The 22949-nt window shown below is 37.2% G+C and overlaps 1 protein-coding gene across 5 annotated transcripts in view; it reads right to left on the reverse strand.

The window, feature by feature from the left end:
- The window catches only part of LOC121386944 (nephrin-like), a 211023-nt gene that overhangs the window by 56278 nt on the left and 131796 nt on the right, over nt 1-22949 (reverse strand). For all 5 annotated transcript variants that reach the window (XM_041518001.1, XM_041518000.1, XM_041517997.1 and 2 more), the window contains exons 4-6: nt 9881-10115; nt 8425-8731; nt 7346-7477 (exon numbers count right to left, since the gene is read on the reverse strand). In XM_041518001.1, coding sequence (XP_041373935.1) covers nt 7346-7477; nt 8425-8497 — 205 coding nt within the window. In that variant the 5' untranslated portion in view covers nt 8498-8731; nt 9881-10115. The remainder of the gene's footprint in view (nt 1-7345; nt 7478-8424; nt 8732-9880; nt 10116-22949) is intronic.

Genomic DNA, 22949 nt, shown 5'->3' on the forward strand with positions numbered 1-22949 from the left:
TCGGACATGCAGATCTTGCTGGTTTGTAAACAAATGACTAGAAAATATTAACCAGGGTAATACATCAAAATATCAAATGGGTTAAAGACATGGATATTATGGACAAGTTGTAGGATACATTTATTTATTAGTGCATCAAGGACTACAGAAGTAGAAGGGAAGTAACTCTAGCTTATTATCAAATCAACTAATATAGTCCAAGTGGTCTCGGTGGCACAGTGGCTAAGTCATCAGACTACAGGCTGGTAGGTACAGGGTTCGCAGCTTGGTGCCGGCTCCAACACAGAGCGAATTCTTAAGGGCTCAATGGGTAAGTGTAAGGCCACTACACCCTCTTCTTTCTTACTAAACACTAACCAACTAACAACTAACCCATTGTCCTGAACAGACAGCCCAGATAGCTGAGGGGTGTGCCAAGGACAGCGTGCTTGAAACTTACTCGGATATAAGCACGAAAATAAGTTGAAATGAAAAAAAATATAGTCCACATTAACTGTCCTGTATTAGCAGATCTGTCTTGAATAGGGAGAGCAGTGAATGTAATATTACAGGAAACAAAATAAAATTATTTACACATTTATGTAATACACACACACACACACACACACACACACACACACACACACACACACACACCACACACACACACACACACACACATTAAAAGTATATATATATTTAAAAATGCATGGTGGAGTGAAACCTCACTGTATACATGTGTCGGTGAACAATACAAGAAGTAACCAATCCCTGATGACTTTAATAACGTATGAGCCGTGCACCTGCTCGTCATTGACCTTCACACCTTAATTTCCCCAAGAGATCGAGAGTAACACCAGCAATACGACTGGAGTATAAAAGTGTTTTCGTAACACATTTCTTTAGCAGCACTGCACTGAAAAACAAGAAATACCGGACGCACACAAACACAGTGTCGACCCAAATAAACCGATTCAAAGTTTCTCTCATGTCACAACTCTCTTGCTTTTCCAGTTAGGGGAAGTTACAAACACAATGTGCGTGCATAAACTTATGACTTTTATAATTTATTCATCACATACACCTGCTATAATATTAACAAGACAAAACGGTAGATGGCAGAGAAGGTTGACTTGAGGCCCATACATGTACATGTTAGTTTGTAATGTTTAACAACACCACCAGAGCACATTGATTTAGTAATCAGCAGCTACCAGTATCAGATATCATACATTTGGTAATTTTAACTTATATTCTTAGAGAGGAAACCTGCTACATTTTTCCATTGGTAGCAAGGGATCTTTTATATAGACTATATCCCACAGCCAGGATAGCACATACCTTTGATATACCAGTCATGGGGCATTAGCTGGAACGAGAAATAGCTACGTCTCACCCCCTTCATGTACATGTAGTATGTACATGCAGACTTAAAACAACTTCAACATTATTATTTTAAATCTATAACATTTTTTCTTGTTAAATTTGTAATAATCGTTATTTATCATGGTACAGAACTTTCCACAATTTTTAAAGTAAAAGGTTCAATATTGATTTGAAGACACTTAAATGCCAGTGAAATTTTCTTCTTAGGCAACAAAATTAATTAGCAAAAGGATTTTTGAAAGATATGAAATGCTTTGAATCAGCCCAAAGCATATCTGAAGTGATCAATTGAGTTGGCGGTTGGTTCTTAATGAAACTCTGACGATACATTTCCAACAAAGAGTTTTTAAAGTGACACACCCTAGTTTCCAAAAAACGCACGTTCGTCTAAGAAGTAATGGTTATCGATATAAGCTGTAGTTTTTTGTAGACAGTATTTCCCTTTTTAAATATCAAAGACTTTAGCTTCTCTCTGGTATAACCTTATTCTAATGTGTGTTGCAGGTTTGTAGATTAACTAAACTTTGTGTCCATTTTCACGGGTTTAAACTAGGGTACGTGCCTTTAATAGCTGAGAAATTAAGGAATATGTGTTCATGGTACGTTGTATGCACATTATTTAAACAAGAATTCTGCAGAATTAAATGTGTTATATACCATAAACCTATGACAACTGCATCCATAGATGTTCATCTCAATGCATGTTATAAAAATAATAATCATCAAAATAATATTTTCATAATTTGAAAATTCAATTAAAGGTGCACACCCTAGTTTCAGCCTGTAAAAATGGAGACTTAAGTTTGGTTAATCTACAAACCTGTAACACCTTTGGATAAAGTTACAACACAGTGAAAGAAGAGTCTGTGAGGTTAAAACAGGAAATATCCTAAAAAAAATAGACTAGAACTCGAATAAATAACTGGTACTTCTCAGACGCATTTACGTTTTTTAAAATATGAAAAATGCCATTTTTGGTACTATAAAAACCAGGATGACCAGAAACACTTCGGTTGTACGGGAATGGATAACCTAAAGAGTAAAATATACGTAATGTTTGATTTCAGTGATCATAAACGGCTCTAATAGTGAAAAATATGCTGTAGTGTTTTTAAAAACTAGGGTCTGTCCCTTTAAAGATTTTTCCACATGTATTGTGATGAACACACAACGACCAAGTTTCATTGATATAGGACTTATAGTTTGTCACAAAGACAGCTGAATGCAAAACTTGAGCTAAACATACCCAGTACAAGTATATTAGTTGACAGCAACTCCGCTATATATATATATATATATATATATATATATATATATATATATATAACCTCTCAAAACCGGACCGGAATTTTCCATCAAGTGCCAATCAGATATTCACTTGCCCTATATATTTTTCCACTTGCCCATACTTCTTAAGGAAACCAATTGTGTTACTCCTATTTAATTTAATACAGTGTTTAATAATGTAATTTAATCTTGAAAGTAATTGGTTTCATTGCACAAATAAAGAATTTTGCCAGTAGGTTACAACACTTACCCAGGAAGTACTAAATGTATATGACTGTCCAGTAGTATCCACTGTCTTCTCTACTTGTTGATTTAAATTTTATTTTTTAAATAGCGTCCATTTGTTGATTTAAACTTTGTTATTTGTTTGGTAGTGTCCACTTATTCATCTAGATATAATTGTTGTGTCAATGTAAGCCTTAGTGACCACTTGTTGTATGGCCGTGGATGTGGTGAGATACCTTTCCACTTGTGAGCCATTATTTTATGGCTGGCATTGGTTCAAAATTGTTTAGGGATTTTGGCACATGTGTCATTATTGTGAGTATATTATTCAACATTCTCTGCCCCAAAACACTTCTCTGGGATGTTTTTACCCTGTTCATAGCTGAGAAACGTCTCGCAAACAGCCGTGGCTAGGATCAAAGTAAACATGAACTCTTGTTATACTGCAATGTGTTATCGAACTTTTCAACACATTGCTTTTTGTTTTGCTGTGTTAACGCATTTGTAACAAAATATTTTAAAAAGATTTAGGTGTTACATTAGTCACTTGTCATCGGGCATATGCAATTAACATAATTACTTGCCCGGCATGAAAATTCCACTTAGCACGGGCGTCGGGCGATGGGATTTTTGATCCCCCGTCCTTTTTTAAAAATCAGTAAAGAACTTAACCTCTCTAGACCGGATACCTCTTAAAACCAGACATTTTCATTTTACTTGGTCCCAAGTGTGTCCGGTTTAGAGGGGTTTCACTGTATGTATCTTATATATTAACCTCTTGATACATTTTTTACTATGCTGTGTGCTAGGAAAAGACAACATGACAGCAGTGGAAATTAATCAGGGATGGAAACTAACACTCACCCCCAGCCCAAGAAAAGAAGAAATTGCTGGGGACCAGTAGAATTTAATTAAATGGCACTATAGTACTAGTCTCACAGGCCACTTGGATATATGTTCCAACGTGATTATTATGCAATCATACAAGGCATAACATAAAATACTGTTTATTTCCAGTTACCCAACTGACTCTATTGTTAAAAAAAAGTTAAGACAAACCAATCACTTTGTCGTTCTGTTTGTCAATTTAATAATATAAAGTGATTCTCTAAACTAAACTGTTTTTCCAACCTACCTACCTAACTACATGTACATTGTACACTATTTTGGGAGTTTTCAGCATGTAATAATTAAGAAACGAACAGCCTTTTATTCTTTCCCTCTTTTTTTTGGCCCCATTAGGTTTGGTTTTTTAGGTCTACCCCAATCTTCCATATCTGTTACACACGTTGCTCCAACAAAATAATGGGAATTAGGGTTTTCCTTTTCTATTTTTTCTTTCTTTTACTTTTGTTTTTGTTTTTTCTATTTCATGAGTGCTAGGCTACTATAGTCCCCCAGGCCAAAAGAAATATTTCTTAATTTTCTAGCCCTGTAAACTGTAATAAAGATAATATGCATGGAACTCATTTTGCTTGGGACGATATACATCTGCGAAATATCGATACACCATGCAGTATACCAATTAATGAAGTTCTGAATCAATATCAAGTTAAACTTGCTCTTTATTAATAGGCCAGCCAGTGATAAATCTGTGCTCTGGAAACACAAGACCGTAGACTTAATAAACCTCACACAGTCCAAGTTATCTGACTTTGATCTTTTTGAAGAAAACTATTAGAAAACGTCCAAGAATGCACTCTCTCTCTCTCTCTGTCTCTCTCTCTCGCTCTCTCTCTCCCTTCTGTCTGTCTCTCTCTTTCTCCCCCCTTCTCTGTCTGTCTCTCTCTGACTCTCATTCATTCATTCATTCTCTCTCCCTCTTTCTCTATCCCTATGTTTTTATCCTCCCTATCTATTAGAAAATGTCCAAGAATGCATTCATTCTCTCTTCTCTCTCTCTCTCTCTCTCTCTCTCTCTCTCTCTCTCTCTCTCTCTCTCTCTCTCTCTCTCTCTCTCTCTCTCTCTCTCTCTCTCTCTCTCTCTTTCTGTCTGTCTGTCTGTATCTGTCTTTCTGTCTCTCCACAAACATATAGAACCGGCCAAGCTTCTCTAGGTTGTTTGGGTGTGCAGTTTTAACCTACCCTCACTTCACTCACAGTTGATAGATTGCCATGATGAAGGAATGATGACACTAACACACACTGCATCTCCCAATATCACACTGGTACATGCTGAATTAGCTTTCAAAGATGAAAACAAAGGTTTTGAGTGTTTAAAGATATAGCCTAGCAAAACATTTACCCTACAACTATGGGGTGTAGTGCATACAAGTATATGGTCACTGTAGTGATAGAAATCAAGTAGAATGTTTCACTTGTCCATGAATAAGTATGTCTAATCAGTGTTCGAGATTAACGGTATCCCGATATCCTGGGGATACCAGAATTTAATTTTGGATACCAGACTCCAATAACCCAGTATCACACCGGGATACCATATAATGTAACAATGTTGTTGGGTTTTTTAATCCTGCGTTTTAATTTTTCGCTGAAACAATGAACGTCGTCATTTACTGGTGAAGTAACAGTATTTTCGAGGTCGTACCCAGTCTAATGCTATGCCGTAACAACATCTCCCCCAACTCGTACCCAGTCTAATGCTACACTGGACCAATAGCGGCGTAGCGATAGACTGGGAACCGCTAAGTCGCTATTGTTTTTGTTGAATGTTTCCTCCAAATTTTATTTGAGATATTGATTCCACATCTGCAGAAAATTAATACAGGTAGGTTTATTATCAGTAATGTCAGAAACACATATAGATTACTGCTAAATATTAATTTATGTCAATATTACTCAAAAATAGATGCAGCAAATCTTTTGCCGCATCAGTTTGATTGCGAATTTCACGAATTCTGCGATCTCGTTTGCGGCGTAGCAATAGACTGGGAACGAGAACAGTGTCGTCCAAGTTTGTTACGATGTTATTTATGAATTTCATTTAAGTGGGATACTAAATTCTCAGGTGGGATACCAGATTTTGAAATGTTAGTATCCAATTGGGATACTGCCCGAAATTTTTAATCTCGAACACTGCTAATATTGCCCACCAATATCAATAAATGGAAAATTGTTTGGCAAGAGGTAGATATGTAGGAGAAATATTCAAGCCCAACGTTTCTTTTTTTAAAAATCATTTGTTTTCCAGTCACTTCAGACGGCATGGATGTAATTGGTCAAAGCTGACATTTTTCTTGGGTAAAAGTGACTTCAAAATAAGCACTTGTCCATTTGTCCTGACAAATGAAAATCTGCTCGGACAAGCAAAATGTACCTCGGTGGTTATCCGGTGGACAAATAAAAATGTTCAGTGCAGTTTCATTTTGAGCAATCAACAACATTGTCCTTGCACTTGAATAAAACAAATAATTTATTTGGACAAGAAAAATTATAGGTGGACAAGTAGATTGTTAGATGTACTTGTCCAGTGCACTAGTGAAATTTTTGCTTATTTCCATCACTGCAGAGAGAAATCAACTAAAGTCAAGATGGTTTTAGAGCTCATAATAAGTTATAAAATTAGAATAGTTTTCTGACTGAGGCATTTGGAACTCCTCATTATTCTGAATATTTATGGCCTGGGACTCTTTTTTTTTTTTCAAGAAGACTAAAGTTTGCTTCTATGCATTTGACTTACAACCCATGATGTTTGTATTGCATGCAATACAGCTTATTTAGTACCCTGGATTTGTTCTGTTTGGGATATTTTTCTGTTTTTAAGTACAACAATTGCTCATAATTATTTTACTGCTTTGTAAATTTTTTCTTGTCCACCGAATAACTACCGAGGTACATTAAGTTTGTCCAAGTAAATTTTCACTTGTCAGGATGAATGTTCAAGTGCTTATTTAAAATGCTGGTCACTGCAACACTTGGTGTAGATAATGATAGTTATATAAGTGATTCCTCAGAGGAAGATTCAGCTATGTAACCCACTCCAGAAGGGTATGGCAAAACACATACAATGTCCACACATATGCATGCACTCATCCTGTAGCCCGCTCCAGAAGGGTATTGTAAAACACACACAATGTACACACATATGCATGCACTCATCCAGCCGCATGCATGCTTAACATACACATCCACGCATGCATGCATACCACACATACACATGCATATACAGAAACACACACGCATATATTTATGCATGCATAACACACACACACACACACAGGCACATATATACTGTAAAACACACACACACACATGAATACATACATAGGCAGAACAGTACATACAATGTATTTTAATGAAGCAGTCATGAGACACTTGTTGGGACCGGAAAAAACGAACTCTGGTGGATCCTCCATTGACAACGATCAATTTTCCAAGCGATGGCACTTCACGCAAGTGCTCTACCACTGAACTACATCAAATCTCAAACAAGAGCTGCATCCCTTCCCTTCCTTAATTCAACAAATAGAAACAGACACAGTAGTTCCTAAAAACACAGAATACGCACCGAGAGCAAATCCATCTTTGGTCCACTGAATGTTTCCCACCCGGTTGATCACGATACATCGCAGAATGGCTGTCTGGCCCTGGATCACTGACGTGTTCTGAGGAGTTTCACGGAACTTCTGTTTCCCACACACTGGAATTAAAACAAGCATTCCACACAATTTAAAATGTCTCACCTACCTTAAACCGTTTTAGTGCACTGTGAGTTTCAGTGACTTCTAAGGTCTTGTAACAGTTTGTGACAAACTTATCTAAACTCGAAACTTTACCGCAAAACTTTATCGCAAAACCTAACGTAGTAGTAGTTGTTAAAAATCATATGTCATGGGATAGTTTCTCACATTGTTGGGAACTGGTTGTAAGTTCATCATCAATTATTGGTTATAATCAGCTTGCACCAACTGATCAACTTTCAACTACACAACGGTGTTAGAATGATACATGTACTTATGTGTAACAAGGACTTGAATTATTAACATCAGGACCTATATATTGTACTGTTCAACATGACAATCCCTACAAATCACTAATTTTATCTTTAATACTTATTCAGTACTTATTTGCTTTACAAATACATTAAAACAAACCCAAAACCAAGCATATTTAAAGTCAATTCCATGACAGACAGACCCTACAAATCACTAATTTTATCTTTAATACTTATTCAATACTTACTTGCTTTACAGATACATTAAAACAAACCCAAAACCAAGCATATTTAAAGTCAATTCCATGACAGACAGACCCTACAAATCACTAATTTTATCTTTAATACTTATTCAATACTTATTTGCTTTACAGATACATTAAAACAAACCCAAACCCCAGCATATTTAAAGTCAATTCTGTAATTTATACTGCATTAACAATTACAGTTAACATGTCCCACGACAATCGATTATGCATGTTTGTAATTAATCACCACATCGGTAAAGGCCAACCAATCAATTTTCTATTATAACAGGAACATCAAAAAATTCTCAACCTGAAAATATCCTGGGTTCAGGAAATAACAGAGGATGAGATAATCACTTTTGACTATAATTAAAAAAACAACAAAATAAAATGGACAATGATTACCTTGTAGGGTTAAAATTGACAGAAATATCACAAAGGCTGTTGTAGTTGAAGCTGTAAAGTGAACGGCCACCATGTTTGTCAAGACTTGAGAAGTAAATCCAGGCTAAAAATCGAGAAATCCAAGTACGCACTTCTTAAAGAATACACAACGGTCACACGCCCCAACTCTAAAACTGGTTATAGTTTACACTTGGTGTGATGATGACGACGACGATGATGATGTTGATGATGAAAACATGTCCACAAGGCACACAGTTGACTCAGCATCGACTCGGTACATCCAGTTTTGAGCAAGAATATCTTGTGGCTGAAGAGCAAGAGGTTCAGAATTATCGAAACTTATCAGGCACCCAAGTGATGAAACATTTACAAACTCAGGATTGTACAATAAGCTTCTCTTTTTTTTCTTTTAGAAAGAATCGTAATTCAGTACTAATTATATTTTAAGAAACACAATATAAGTTGTTGGGGTTTTTAAAATAAAATTCTATATCCAATATTTTAATTTACAGGTATATACAAAACATTTTTCTACTTTTTTCTAGAAAGAACTTTTTAGCCCAGTAAAACTAAATTTTAATCAAGAAATACCATTTGTGACAATACCATCATTCAATATAATTTAAGTATTAATTTTGAATCAAAATTCTTTATCCAGTGTATAGCTAAATCTTAGTTTATAAACAAACTGTTTTTCTCAACATAATTAAATTTTAAAAGAAATTTGATGGTTTAGTTTCATATTCATAAAATGAAATACAAGATTGCAAAGTGCTTCCGTACCAGTATATGTATAAACTAAGTGCAAGAAATTGACAATTTATGCTTTAAGTCTGTTTGGTTTTTGTAAATAATTAATTAAATGCTTTTTGCCCAGTTAGTAGATCCCATCTAGTATTTTATAAAAGCTCTACTTGTTTCATGTCATCAGCAGTTGGAACGAAAAACTCCCCAGTAAATGGAAGACAAACTTCAAAATAATTCTAATTTTAGTAATTTAGTACTTTTTTTATGTTTGCAGACACATGTCAATTAGAACCATATCTTCAATTTTAACTTTCAATTTGAGTTTTGTTGCTGGGAAGAAGGGTAATGAGGACAGAGTTGTTCTTAGATTACTTTCAAATATTATGTATATTACTGGCTGCACTTAAAACGCTTAAGAAAGTTTGTAAAACTCGAGAAGAAAAAAACCCAACATACTTTTTATATCATTATATATTCCACTTATAGGGTGGGGTCTCGCACGCAATACACTCTTTTCAGAAATGCACAACCAGGTTCAGCAGGTATGAATTTAAAAAACAAACTGCAGCAAAACCAACTTGATGGTTCCAAGGAGTGTGTGATTACATCAATCACAATTCAAGATATTACACTGCAGACCAAATACTCATACACTTATATCCTCTCATGCCTCTATCACAGTGACTATTTCATCGGGGTTTTTAAGCACCTTCAGAGGATGAACTGCCGACTGTGTTACTGTTTAGCACAGTCTGAACATCTTTTAATCAAGTGCGGGAGCTGGTAATGCTGGAAGCAGGGACAAGGCACATACTCCGCGACACAGTCTGGTTTGATCGGCACATGGTGTTTTCCCTGTAGTATAACTCGGACACGTCTATAGTGATAACGAATGGGTGGTTGTCTTGATGGTTACCCCTGTGTTCAGTGATGATGATATATTCCTGAAAAAGAAAAGAAAATGAAAGAACATATTAAAAATAAATTTGTGAATGAATGAAAAATGAATGGATGGATGGATGGATGGATAGAAATATAGATGAATGAATGAATGAATGAATGAATGAATGAATGAATGAATGAACAAAATTAATTCATGAAAATTTAGTAAAATTAAGTAATGAAAGTGAATGAGAGAGCAAGTCAGCAATCAAGTGAGTGAATAAATGAACATTAATTAATGACACTAATAGTAATTAAATGTAAGGAATGTAAAAATAAAGGTGAGAATCCAAGTTTTTCCATGCCCACATTCAGGCATGTCCACCCTGGATCCGGACTCTGGTATGACCAGTGGCCTGACCCAGGGTAGAAAGGTGAGAACAGTGACTTCATCTTAAAAAGTTTGATGCCACGCAAGAATAGAATTGTGAAACTAAATGTCTTGCTTTCCATACTCTTATTCTGTGTCACTCATAGCTGCATCCACAGATCTATGTATATGTTCATCTCAATGCATGTCAAAACTAAACAACAATAATTACAAAATATTACATGCTTTTAAAAAATATTCACTTAATTAAAAAAAAAATTGTAATTCAATAAATTTTAAATGTTTTTAACATGCAATGAGATGAACATTCATCCATGCAAGTATAAATCAATTTTCATTCATGTATAGGACTTATACTTTGTGAGAAATAGGAATAAACAAGAAAAATTTGCATTTAGCTACATATAAATGCTAATTTAAAGTGGGGCTTTTTTTTAATTAAAAATTAAAATTTTAACCCCCAATAAATTAACATGTACTGAGATGAACATACATGCATAGGTGCAACTATAAACCAAGTTTCACTGATCTGGGACTTATAGTCATACTGCAAGCTGTCTAATAACAAACGGTCTGGGTACAAATACTTCAGTTTACATGTCTTTACACATTTTCGAACAATAAATCATCACATTTTACAAAACTAATCCCAAAACAGTATTACAACAAAATAATGCAATTTTCAAACAAAATTCTCATCAATTTCACACACACACTGTACACACTCATGCAATAATCTCGGCGACCAGCTACCAATTCTCAATAACAATGCAGCCAATTTGACTAGGGAAAAAACCCCACTAAAATTCTGCACAAAATATCACAGTCCATATTAAACGAGTGCACGAAGATTCATCTAATATTCTCTCACACTGCGCCTTGTTGGCCTGTCGGGTCGGGTCCGCGGCAAGGCACGGCACTCTGAAATGTGCGCTAATTGTGAATGCGGAAAACCTATCAGACAGAAGATTGGCCGCCGCGTTAAGTTGCGCGCGGATTAAATTGCAGAATTATGAGCACGTCATCACACGTGTTACAAAATGTCGACAGGTCGTGCCGGTGACCCCAAGGTCACAGAAGAATACCGTAAAGCTGGAGCCATGTATATATATGTTAATAAGTGAATTGGCTAGAATCATAGAAGTTGGTTTTAGTAACACAAAGGAAAGGAATGTTTCAGCACCCCGGCACATTATTTAATCAGCAGTTATTTCATACAGTACATGAACCAACAATAAAATCAACTAACGGTCCATGGTTGGTTTCTTAAAATGTGCAATCACTGAAGCTAACCACAAATTCATGGCTTCTAAAGTGACATTCAGTCAGACCGTCACCAATGCCTTGACACTGGAGATCTTATGCAGAACCACATTAAAACAGAACTACATCTATGATCAGTGTAGATTACAGAATTACAGTATGTGACACAACACAAATATGAACCAGCAACCCATAGTTGGTTTCCTAAAGTCACCAAATGGCAATTCCTGAAGTCCTAAAGTCAATCTTTTGTCACCAAATAGTAATACCTGAAGTCTGGATTTTGTCACCAAATGGCAATTCTTAAAGTCAGTCTTTTGTCACCAAATGGCAAATCCTGGTGTCAGTCTTTTATCACCAAATAGCAATTCCTGAAGTCAATCTTTTGCCACCAAATGGTAATTCCTGAAATCAGTCTTTTATCACCATAGGACCTCATGCATAGTTATTGGTGACAAACTTTATCAAAACACATCCCACGTGACTACTTTACCAAGAGTTATATCTCCAGCTCCACAATCAACTGATCATCTGGGCTTTTGTGGCAAAAACATGCTGTGAGTGTCACGTCCCAGGCAAACACTCTACCACATAATGAAGGAAGGAAGGTTTTATTTAATAACAGACTTACATTTTATCCCAAAACCACCGCTTCTATTGACAGAGTATGATGACGGATAAAGCAAAGTCATATCCTGCTACTAGCAGGATATGACTTTTGACGTCACTCATGTGACATCACATGGATAGCTACATTACAAAATCACTCATCTGACCTCTATAGGTCATCATACGGCTCTGCCGGCAGAGCCTCGCTGAATTTCCCATTCTTACCTTCACAGAATAAAGCAGATATCCGATGTCATTAACTAGTTGTTCTTTATTTAATTTCAATTATATGGTATCGGTCACATGGTTAAGGGCTCCACAGATCATCAGAGAGGAAGCCTGCAGGTGCCATGCAATGGGCACTTCCACAATGAATTCAAACATTCATCATGTGACGTACCATATATCAAATGCAAGTGCTATAATATACAACCCACCATGAAAACAACCCACCATGCAAACGATCTACCAATAAGCTATATGTCCCACTTGACAATCCACGATATCTTCAATACACAGAATAACATCCTGTCCCAGCACAGCAAAGTCCCAACACAACAAACTTCGGCTCATGATTCTGTAGTAAATTGGATTTTACTCCTGTGTTAGCCCAGTGCCAGCCGGTACCAGCGCTGGGCCGACAGTAATATCAGGACACTGGATTCAATCAGGGCAAGTTCTCTATTACTCATTAATTACAAGATAAATCTATCATGGCTGGGAGATAAACTCAGCAAAATAAACTGAGTATAAAATGGAGGAAAGGGGAGATGAAGTGTTATAGTCCATTCCATAGAGGATGGGAAAAAAAAATAAAAGTTAAAGTGTCCTTCCGTATGCTTAATACATGTCTATAGCTGGCCCATAGGAATGGAAGTGGTGGTGGTGGTGGTGGTGGTGGTGGTGGTGGTGGTGGTGGTGGTGTTTGTTGAGGGTGGGGTCAGAGAGGGCAGTGCCCCAAACTTAATGAGGGCCAAAATATTTATTACTCTTCGTCCTAATACATACATGTATACGCCAGAATATAAAAAAAAAACATCTGTTTGTGCCCCCCCCCTCACCGCTCCCCCCCCCCCACACACACACACACTATACTGTGTGCCCATGCCTCCCATTTCACACACTGTTACTGCAGGCCTGTATAGTTTTTAATTTGCTGAATTACTGACAGTGATGAAATCTATAACAACACTGTCATCACATTCTTATGCTGGATATGCCATTTTTTCCCCAGCATATACTATGGCAAATGTTTTATTTAATGTCAATTGCCTGCTCAAACTATAAGACATAGAATTTTCGGACCCTATTAGCTTCCAAACTGGTGTGAGACTTGGACCACCTAAATGATGGGTGCGAAGTCAAATCCTCTGTCCTGAATTGAATATAAAATACCATTAAACAAAAGGTGTAGACAGGCAGTACAAATTGAACTTTGAATTTGGTTTGGCATTGCTTTTTTTTTTTTTTTTTTTTAACACTGTGTGTGAACAGGACTTGTAATTAACATAAATTTACTACTATAGTCCGTCCCACAGGGAACGCCTTTTTTCATGTTATGGAATTTACTACAAGTTATTTATTTATGAGCCAATTCTTTTCTAAATTGGAAACAAAAATAGTATTCTTTTGTTATTTCCAAAACACTTTTGCTTTTCTTCTTAAGTCAAACAAAATTGAAATTTATTTACAAAATCCATTTATAGTCAGAGTGAATAATTACAAGGAAGGAAATGTTTTATTTAACGAAGCACTCAACACATTTTATTTATGGTTATATGGCGTCAGACATATTGTTAAGGACCATGCAGATATTAAGAGAACAAAACTCACTGTTGCCACTTCATGGGCTACTCTTTTTGATTAGCAGCAGGGTATCTTTTATATGCACCATCCCACAGACAGGATAGTACATACCACGGCCTTTGTTTCACCAGTTGTGGAGCACTGGCTGGAATGAAAAATAACCCAATGGGGCCACAGACGGGAATCGATCCTAAACAGACTGCACATCAAATGAGTGCTTTACCACTAGGCTACGTCTCACCCTCGAATAATTACAAATGCAATATGGAAAAACATAAACATGTTTCTTCGACCTGTGATTGAAATAAATGTACACAATAAATGTAGTATACAGAAAATACCTTTGAGAAAACAATACACTGGACACCAAGAGAAACACAGATATAATTGTAAACATGGTACAGCTACAACATTAAATTTAGGTTTTTAAGTGTTAACAGATACTGACGTTCAGGAGAATTGCTGGTTGAAGTATCATTTATCATTGCACATAACTGAGCATTTGTGATCAAGTAAAGCTATTTTAATTACAAACTAACCATAACCGCCATCCACATGTGCATTTCTTTTGGTTTTCTCTATATTTCACCATGATCCAACTCGTGTTTTAAGATTTACACTGCAAAGCAATGTGGTACCGTAGTAAATACAGGCAATCACTTTTGGGTTAGTATGCACATTAAAACTTACAAAATTCCACGAATTCACCCACTTGCCCACAGTCTGGTGTATACAATGCTCCCAACACCCGCTCCAGAATGGACTTAAGTGCTGTATAATCTAAACACGCAACTTGTAAATCTCCCATTTTCACTAACATCATCAGTGCGAATCACAAGTTAAACCGGAAACAGACTCAACCTACTCAGGAATAGAAATCCATGCAGCACATCAGCAGGAAAGGGGGGAAAAAATAAGAAGAAAAAATCCATCGGTTTTTCTCCTACCTTCTTCCTCTCAAACATGTACATTGATTTCACGTATCTCGTAACTCCAAGACACCATTATTGCTTAATAAACTTTTGGAACTCTTGGGTTTTTTAAAGTTTTCCAAGACTACAACGCAGGGTCAAGAAAACGTTTTGAAACGTCTTGGTAAAGGTCCAAAAGACTCAGAGATAGCACAAGGCTGGTTCCATTATTCACAGCCCAGCACAGAATGGCACCGAGTCAGGTCAGGACTGTGCACATGTGGAGGAATGGAGGGGAGCAGGGAGGATGGGTGAATCTAAACACGGGGGTATCATGTTACTTTGGCGGTTCACCTGAGCGCTGTGTAGATGAAAGAAGGAAGGCAGTTCTTCCCGACTGATTACATGCATGCACGTACACCATGCTGAAAACACAGGTTTTCGTTATAACAAAGTTATGCAATGTTATGACTTGAGTAGCACAGGCAACCACACGGGCAACCACACACAGGCAACCACACACGACTACATTATCACTATTTCTCATTCTAATGAAGTTACTCAGTGTTGGGCTTAACATTTAGACTGGTGATCTGATACAGAAAGAAGTATTTTATTTCAAGGCAGGCTCAAAATATTTTAATTGCAGTTATATATGTTGTTGGACAGTTAAGGACCACACCGATAAAATAGACTAATCTTTTTTATCAATTAGTAGCAACAAATCTTTTATTAGCATTATCCCAAAGGCAGGATAGTACATACCACAGTCTTTGTTACACCGGTTGTGGAGGGAGCACTGGCTGGAATGAGACATAGCCCAATGGGGATTGATCCTAGACCTTCCGCACATAAGGTGAGCACTTTACCACTGGGCTACATCCCACCCCTATTCGCTATGCCATGGTAAAACAATGTTCCGGTTCTGATCTTCAGCAATGTTGGGCTTAGTTAGCAGATGGATGGCTTTCATTACAACATGCAAGTCTGCATGTCGCCATGTTTTCTTAATACATTGTAACATAAAATAGTGAAAGCGCATCCCTCTTAGATAATTTTAAAACAGACAGCAAGAATAGCCAAACCATATGAAAGACAGTAAAAACATTAATGTTGATAGTCTTCATAAACGTGCGAGACTGGGGGAGCAACTGCCCTTCTAGAGCTGGAGCAAAACCTCAAATTTGGGCAAACATTATTCAGATATTCAGGAAAAACGTGCTAACCTGAGACCCTTTTTATCATCATTCTACAAACAAAATTAGTAGTAATCCATGTAAAAATGTGTAGTGATTTGCTTGCAGCCCTATGTAGCTGTTTGGTAGAAATGCTAATATGAATAAATGTTGTTATGCAGATTCTGTCATTTTTCGTCCGCCTGCTCCCCTGGAAAAAATGGGAGCCTGTACACTTATGATGGTCTGAATTCTAAATGGGAGCCTGTACACTTATGATGGTCTGAATTCTAAATGGGAGCCTGTACACTTATGATGGTCTGAATTCTAAATGGGAGCCTGTACACTTATGATGGTCTGAATTCTAAATGGGAGCCTGTACACTTATGATGGTCTGAATTCTAAATGGGAGCCTGTACACTTATGATGGTCTGAATTCTAAATGGGAGCCTGTACACTTATGATGGTCTGAATTCTAAATGGGAGCCTGTACACTTATGATGGTCTGAATTCTAAATGGGAGCCTGTACACTTATGATGGTCTGAATTCTAAATGGGAGCCTGTACACTTATGATGGTCTGAATTCTAAATGGGAGCCTGTACACTTATGATGGTCTGAATTCTAAATGGGAGCCTGTACACTTATGATGGTCTGAATTCTAAATGGGAGCCTGTACACTTATGATGGTCTGAATTCTAAATGGGAGCCTGTACACTTATGATGGTCTGAATTCTAAATGATTCAAATAACAGAAAATACTCACGACACAACAACTGGTAGTTGGTCAACATACATATACTGAACTCCACTAAAACCGCACCAACCAATTTTCAGTTGTTACTGCTATATCATGTGTGAAGTTCTTATAAAACACACAATCACCCTAACTCTTGTATACATTTTGGGGGTTATATATTGCCTACCAGAATACATCCAGGTATATACAAAATCAGTTATATGTAGTATTTTTTCTTCTCACATCTTTTTTACAACTACAAATCTGACTAAAGTTAAGTTTGTTTTGTTTAACGACACCACTAGAGCACATTGATTTATTAATCATCGGCTATTGAACGTCAAACATATGGTCATTTTGACAGTTTTAAAGAGGAAACCTGCTACATTTTTCCATTAGCAGCAAGGGATCTTTTTTTAAGCACCATATCCCAGACAGGATGGCACATACCACAGCCGTTGATATATCAGTCATGGTGCACTGGCTACAACAAACAAATCTGACAAATACATTTTCAATGGAGATCAGTATAGTTTCAGTCAGTTTCTAATTGGCTGCTGAATCATCTGCATACTTCATCCGAGAGCTACAGAGACTCTTGTGGGAGTTCTAGTGTTTCAGAAACAAATACCGCTATAGTTTGTTACAGTGACAAGTAGAATGAGTCAAAAACAACTCTCTGTGGGATATGATATAGAAATCACAGAACACATTTTATCACAGCAATTGCAGTGGTTGTCCTCCTTACTTGCTGTTATGCTAAAAAAAAATCAGATGTTGTTCATAGCAAGAAAAATGACATGGTTCAATCCTGCAATGCAAGCACCTCAAGCGAGCACTCAACCGACTGAGCTAAATCCCGTAGATGTACATCCCATGATGTATATAGTAAAATTAGTATTGGTAATATGATAATTGGCATCAATATCCAATAAACTGCATAGGTTAGAGCCTTTTGGGTAGTGGGGTGAGAGGAGGCGAGTAGTGTGGTGAGTGAAGGTGGGTAGTGGGGTGAGTGAAGGTGGGTGGTGGTGTGTGCATGGTTTTTTGTAGTTATGTGAGAAAAAATTTATAATTCAAGGTGATGGAACAGTAAATAAGAGGCTTTATTATCCATATGGTTCAACATAACCAAGTTAATAATAATCATACGAATCACACGTGTAATGACAAGTGTAATGACATAATTGTGGAAAGCGACGTCATAACATGACGTTGCTTCTACAGTCCTAGCTCAGACTTTGTATTTGAAATATGACGTCATTTCGTCATCTCCTTCTAGTTGTGGCTGAAACATTTTGAGTTGGGTCTTGTTATTTATAAAGAAAACAACTATAATAATATGGATAATAAAGAAATTATTACACTCGCATATGAGTCGTACTGATTTTACGAAACTCATGTCAGGATTCATGTATTACCCTCGCTATGGCTCGGGTAATACAATAATCCTGACACTCGTTTCGTACAATCAGTATGACACACAAGCTCGTATAATAATCTCTATTTATTAGCCTATACAGCTTTGCTATTTAATTTTGAACAAAATGAAAATGTCCAAAATACATGCATCTCTATGTTAGTTTGTGAAGATTGCCTCCAAAGACTGCCTCTTAGTACCAAGTCTCAGAGCTATCCAATCAAAAGTCTAGAAGATAGACTTTTACATTTTCAATGTTAAATTTCTGTTTAATTTTTTTAAATTTACAATTCGAAAATTCTAAATTTCTAAAATATCTCTCTATTATTTTGAGGACAGTGCCCCAGAGAATCATAGTACCAAGTTTCAGAACTATCCAATCAAAACTCTAGCAGAGGATAAACTTTCAAAATTTCAATTTAACTGTTTTGGGTTTTTTTATTATTAATAAAAATTCAAAAATTCAAAATATCTCTCTATTAGTTTGTGGATGTACCAAGTTTCAGAACAATTAAATCTAAACTTTAGGAGAAGACTTGAAAGGGGAAAATTTGACAGAAGGACGGACAAACAGCCAGTCAAATCCATATCAGAAAAGCTTCACTGACAAATGTCATAGTGAAAGAAAGAAAGAAATGTTTTATTTAACGACGCACTCAACACATTTTAATTACGGTTATATGGCGTCAGACATATGGTCAAGGACCACACAGATATTGAGAGAGGAAACCCGCTGTCGCCACTTCATGCACTACTCTTTCCGATTAGCAGCAAGGGATCTTTTATATGCACCATCCCACAGACAGGATTAGCAAATACCACAGCCTTTGACATACCAGTCATGGTGCACTGGCTGTGACGAGAAATAGCCCAATGGGCCCATCGACGGGGATCGATCCCACACCCACCGCGCATCGAGCAAGCGCTGTACCACTGAGCTACGTCCCGCCCGCATGTCATAGTGAAGCTAAATGAAATACCCCAAAATACCATACATTACAGACCATCAAAACGGATGAAGGAAAAGTGCAATTATTCTTCCAAAATGAGCAGCATGCACTGGTTTGACTTCCACTTGATTACAGTCACACCAATTACCATCCACCATATTGTTTTTTATATCAGACTGAATGATGGGAATTATTTAATACGAATACTATGCTCCCAGTTGGTAATCAAGCTACCCACTATCCCTGATGGATAGACACCGTAATGTTTTCTGATGGAAATTGCCCCTCTGGTTTTTTACAACTCCAGGACACAGTTACATTTGTATATAGAGAGTTCTGTAATATTAGACTATTATTTTGCTATCCCAGCAGGATGTGCATTTGCCCAGAAGATTACAGAGGGGCTATTAATGTATAATACACCCTCCACCCCCCCCCCCACCCCCCTTCAAAATACCCAAACAAACAGAAACCCTCCAAAGAAAAAAACAAAGAACTAAACAGCAGCAAAAATATTTAGTAGGATAGTACCAACACGGGGTGAACATTGATATATAAATTGCTGTAGGTAAAAAGCATCACTGACGGCACTTTTGTGCAATCGGTAAAGCTCCTCAACAATGACAAAATGTATACACCTGGTGTACATTATCCGCCAATATTTAACATTTGCACATTTGAAATATGTCTACATACAGCAAAATAACCTTTTAGTCATATTTATTTTCTGCAAATGTCACTTTTAAAAATATTGCCATAGGCAGGCTCTAAATTGCCACCAGTGGGCTGTTTCACCCACAGCAATTCTTTTACAAATTGCTATGGGAGACAAATTCTTAAGTTCGAGCCCTGTACCAGTCTTTGTGGGGTTGTGGTTAAGCCATCAAATTTACAGTTGGTAGACATTGGGTTCACATCCCGGTACGGGCTCCCACCCAGGTGTAAGTCCACTACACTGACATCTCTCTCACTAACAATGCACCAATATAATTCACTGTCCTGGGCCCCGTTCCACGAACAAACTCTAGCTAAGGTTAATTGTAGTGATTTAAGGTGAGTTTTACAACTGGCACCGTAAACTTTACAGCTGTTCCACAATGCAACCTTACGGTAGTCGTAAGTGCCCCTTTAATTATTAATAGATTATTTGCAAAGAAGTGCAAATTAGTTAAATAATAAATTGTTTACCGACTTTTCAGAACATGTTGGATGTATTCATTGGTATAGGACAGCCATGAAGTAACTTTGTCAATTTATTCGGTAAGCGATAATTGCCAAATGAATAAGACATGAGAGTTATCTCCCTTATTTTTGTGTGAAGGTCGTTAGGCCTAGACTGTTTTTCACCGATCACAGAGTTTCATAAAAGGTATGTGGTATATATTAGATCTATTTTTACACAAAGAGTTGGCATCCTTCTTAGAAAATTATCAAATCATCATATAACTGCCATTTGACATCTACGTTAGTGGCTTACAACTGCCTCATACCAATTGTAAATTTTCACTGTAATTTACGATGATAGTAAGTTATGCCGCGTCGTGGAACAGGCTGACGATCGTAGAAAAAACTTAAGGTCTCGAATGGTAGGTATTTACGACAATAGTAGGGCTAAGATTGCTTCGTGGAACGGGGCCCTGGACAGATAGCACAGATACATGTAGCTGAGGTGCATGCCCAGGACAGCGAGCCTGGACCCTAACTGGATATAAGTAAGAAAATAACTGCTGGTGTAGTAGGCAAGTCATCAGACTTGTGCATGGTAGGTACTGGATTCAACACCTCAATACTGGCTCTCACACAGAGTGAGTTTTTACATCTCAGTGGGAAGGTTTACAGGCACAGTATAAAATACATTGCTTTCCTTTCTTAGGAACTTAATATAGAAAAGCCCCCTTGCTGCTGTCTGGCAGGAGAACCTTGTGTGGTGGCACTGGTTTTTCCACTCCCCACCTCTAGACCACTTGCAACACCATATGTTAAGACACCAAAATAGCTGTAGCTTAAAATACACTGGTGTGTAATTAAACAAACATTCCTTTCCTTTCTCAGGAAGTTAACATATAAACGACCCCTTGCTGCTGTCTGGCAAGAGTACCTTATGTGGTGGCACTGGTTTTTTCCTCTCCCGCCTTTAATACTAACTGCAACACCATATGTTAGACACCAAATAGCCATAGTTTAAAACACACTGAGGTGTAGTTAGACAAACATTCCAATCTTTTTTTCCTTTTTTGCGGACTGATTGATTGCCTGACTGTTCTAATTAAGTGCACTGTGAACACAACAAACAGGAGATGGGTCCCTCGATCCCATCTTTAATTACGTACCACAGTCGGTATCTGTCTTCTGGGACCCATAGTCACAAGCCCAAATCAAATTGTTTCTTACCCACAAACACAATAACCCTCTTCTTTATGGAGCCAGACTGGCGGTGTTTTATCACCGTCTCCTTCCCAGTCTCTCCTCTTTCAAAGGTTACCAGTGAAGAAGCAATTCATTTTCATAAAAAGGTCTCTTGATAAGAAAAAGGCCGCCTCGATATTGTAGCCAAATTAATTTTTGAAATTCAGAGTGGCTATTCTTTTCTCAACTGATGGGGTTAATGAGAAATTTATGAAGAGAGAGAGAGAGAGCGAGAGAGAGAGAGAGAGAGAGAGAGAGAGAGAGAGAGAGAGAGAGAGAGAGAGAGAGAGAGAGAGAGAGAGAGAGAGAGAGAGAGAGAGAGAGAGAGAGAGAGAGAGAGAGCGAACTTCTAGAGAGAGAGAGAGGATGAGAGAAAGAGTGAAAAAGGGAGAGACATACAGAAAGACAGAAATTATACATGTAATATGGGGAAGTACTGCAGTTTTATTTTTATCTTGAACAATATTTTTACAAATTGCATCTACAATTCTTATTTCCAAAACAGTTTTCCTTTTCTTTTCACCTCAAGCGAAATTGAATTTATGATTAAAAATTTTTTTAATATTGTAAGATGGGACAGGATACATATGATTATTGTGGGAAATATCTTTTGGAGTACCCCAGCCCTCTACATTCAGCAACCAATTTGGTCGTAAATATGTTACCTTTTTTTTTTCATTTGGCAACTAAAATATTTTATACTATCTACATAAAAAATAGCAGTAGGTGCCATCTGGCTCTTATATGGAAACGTTAACGCAGAGCACTGCACCCTTGTCACACATCACTGCCATTGGCACTAAAAAGTTAATTTTACTCTCTTTTTTTTTTTTTTCTTTCTTTTTAAAATCTGATCTGGCAGAGATTTGAACCCAGATCGCTGCAGATCAAAGAGACACAGACAGCATCTCAGGAGAGGTCCAATCTCCTGCCAACATCTCCAGGTGTTGACACAAACTCGTTACGGGCCACAATTACATCAGTTCTCGGGTGATGTCTGAAAACAAACTTTAAAGTAACATTAGTCAGCACAAATTACCCACTTACCACTGGGATACGGCCAGGCCAAGACAAGAGGGCCAGATAAGCCAATCCCCAGCCTCAGACATCAAGGTCTGATAAGAGAGGTAAGACAAATCCCCAAGCAGTTATCATTATCGCTCCCGCCAATTAACAAACGCAATTGTGTCATTTCCAAATCAAATTACGGCTATCTGGGGTGCTAGG

The sequence above is a fragment of the Gigantopelta aegis genome, chromosome 12 (assembly GCF_016097555.1).
Source record: "Gigantopelta aegis isolate Gae_Host chromosome 12, Gae_host_genome, whole genome shotgun sequence".
NCBI classification, from domain to species: domain Eukaryota; kingdom Metazoa; phylum Mollusca; class Gastropoda; order Neomphalida; family Peltospiridae; genus Gigantopelta; species Gigantopelta aegis.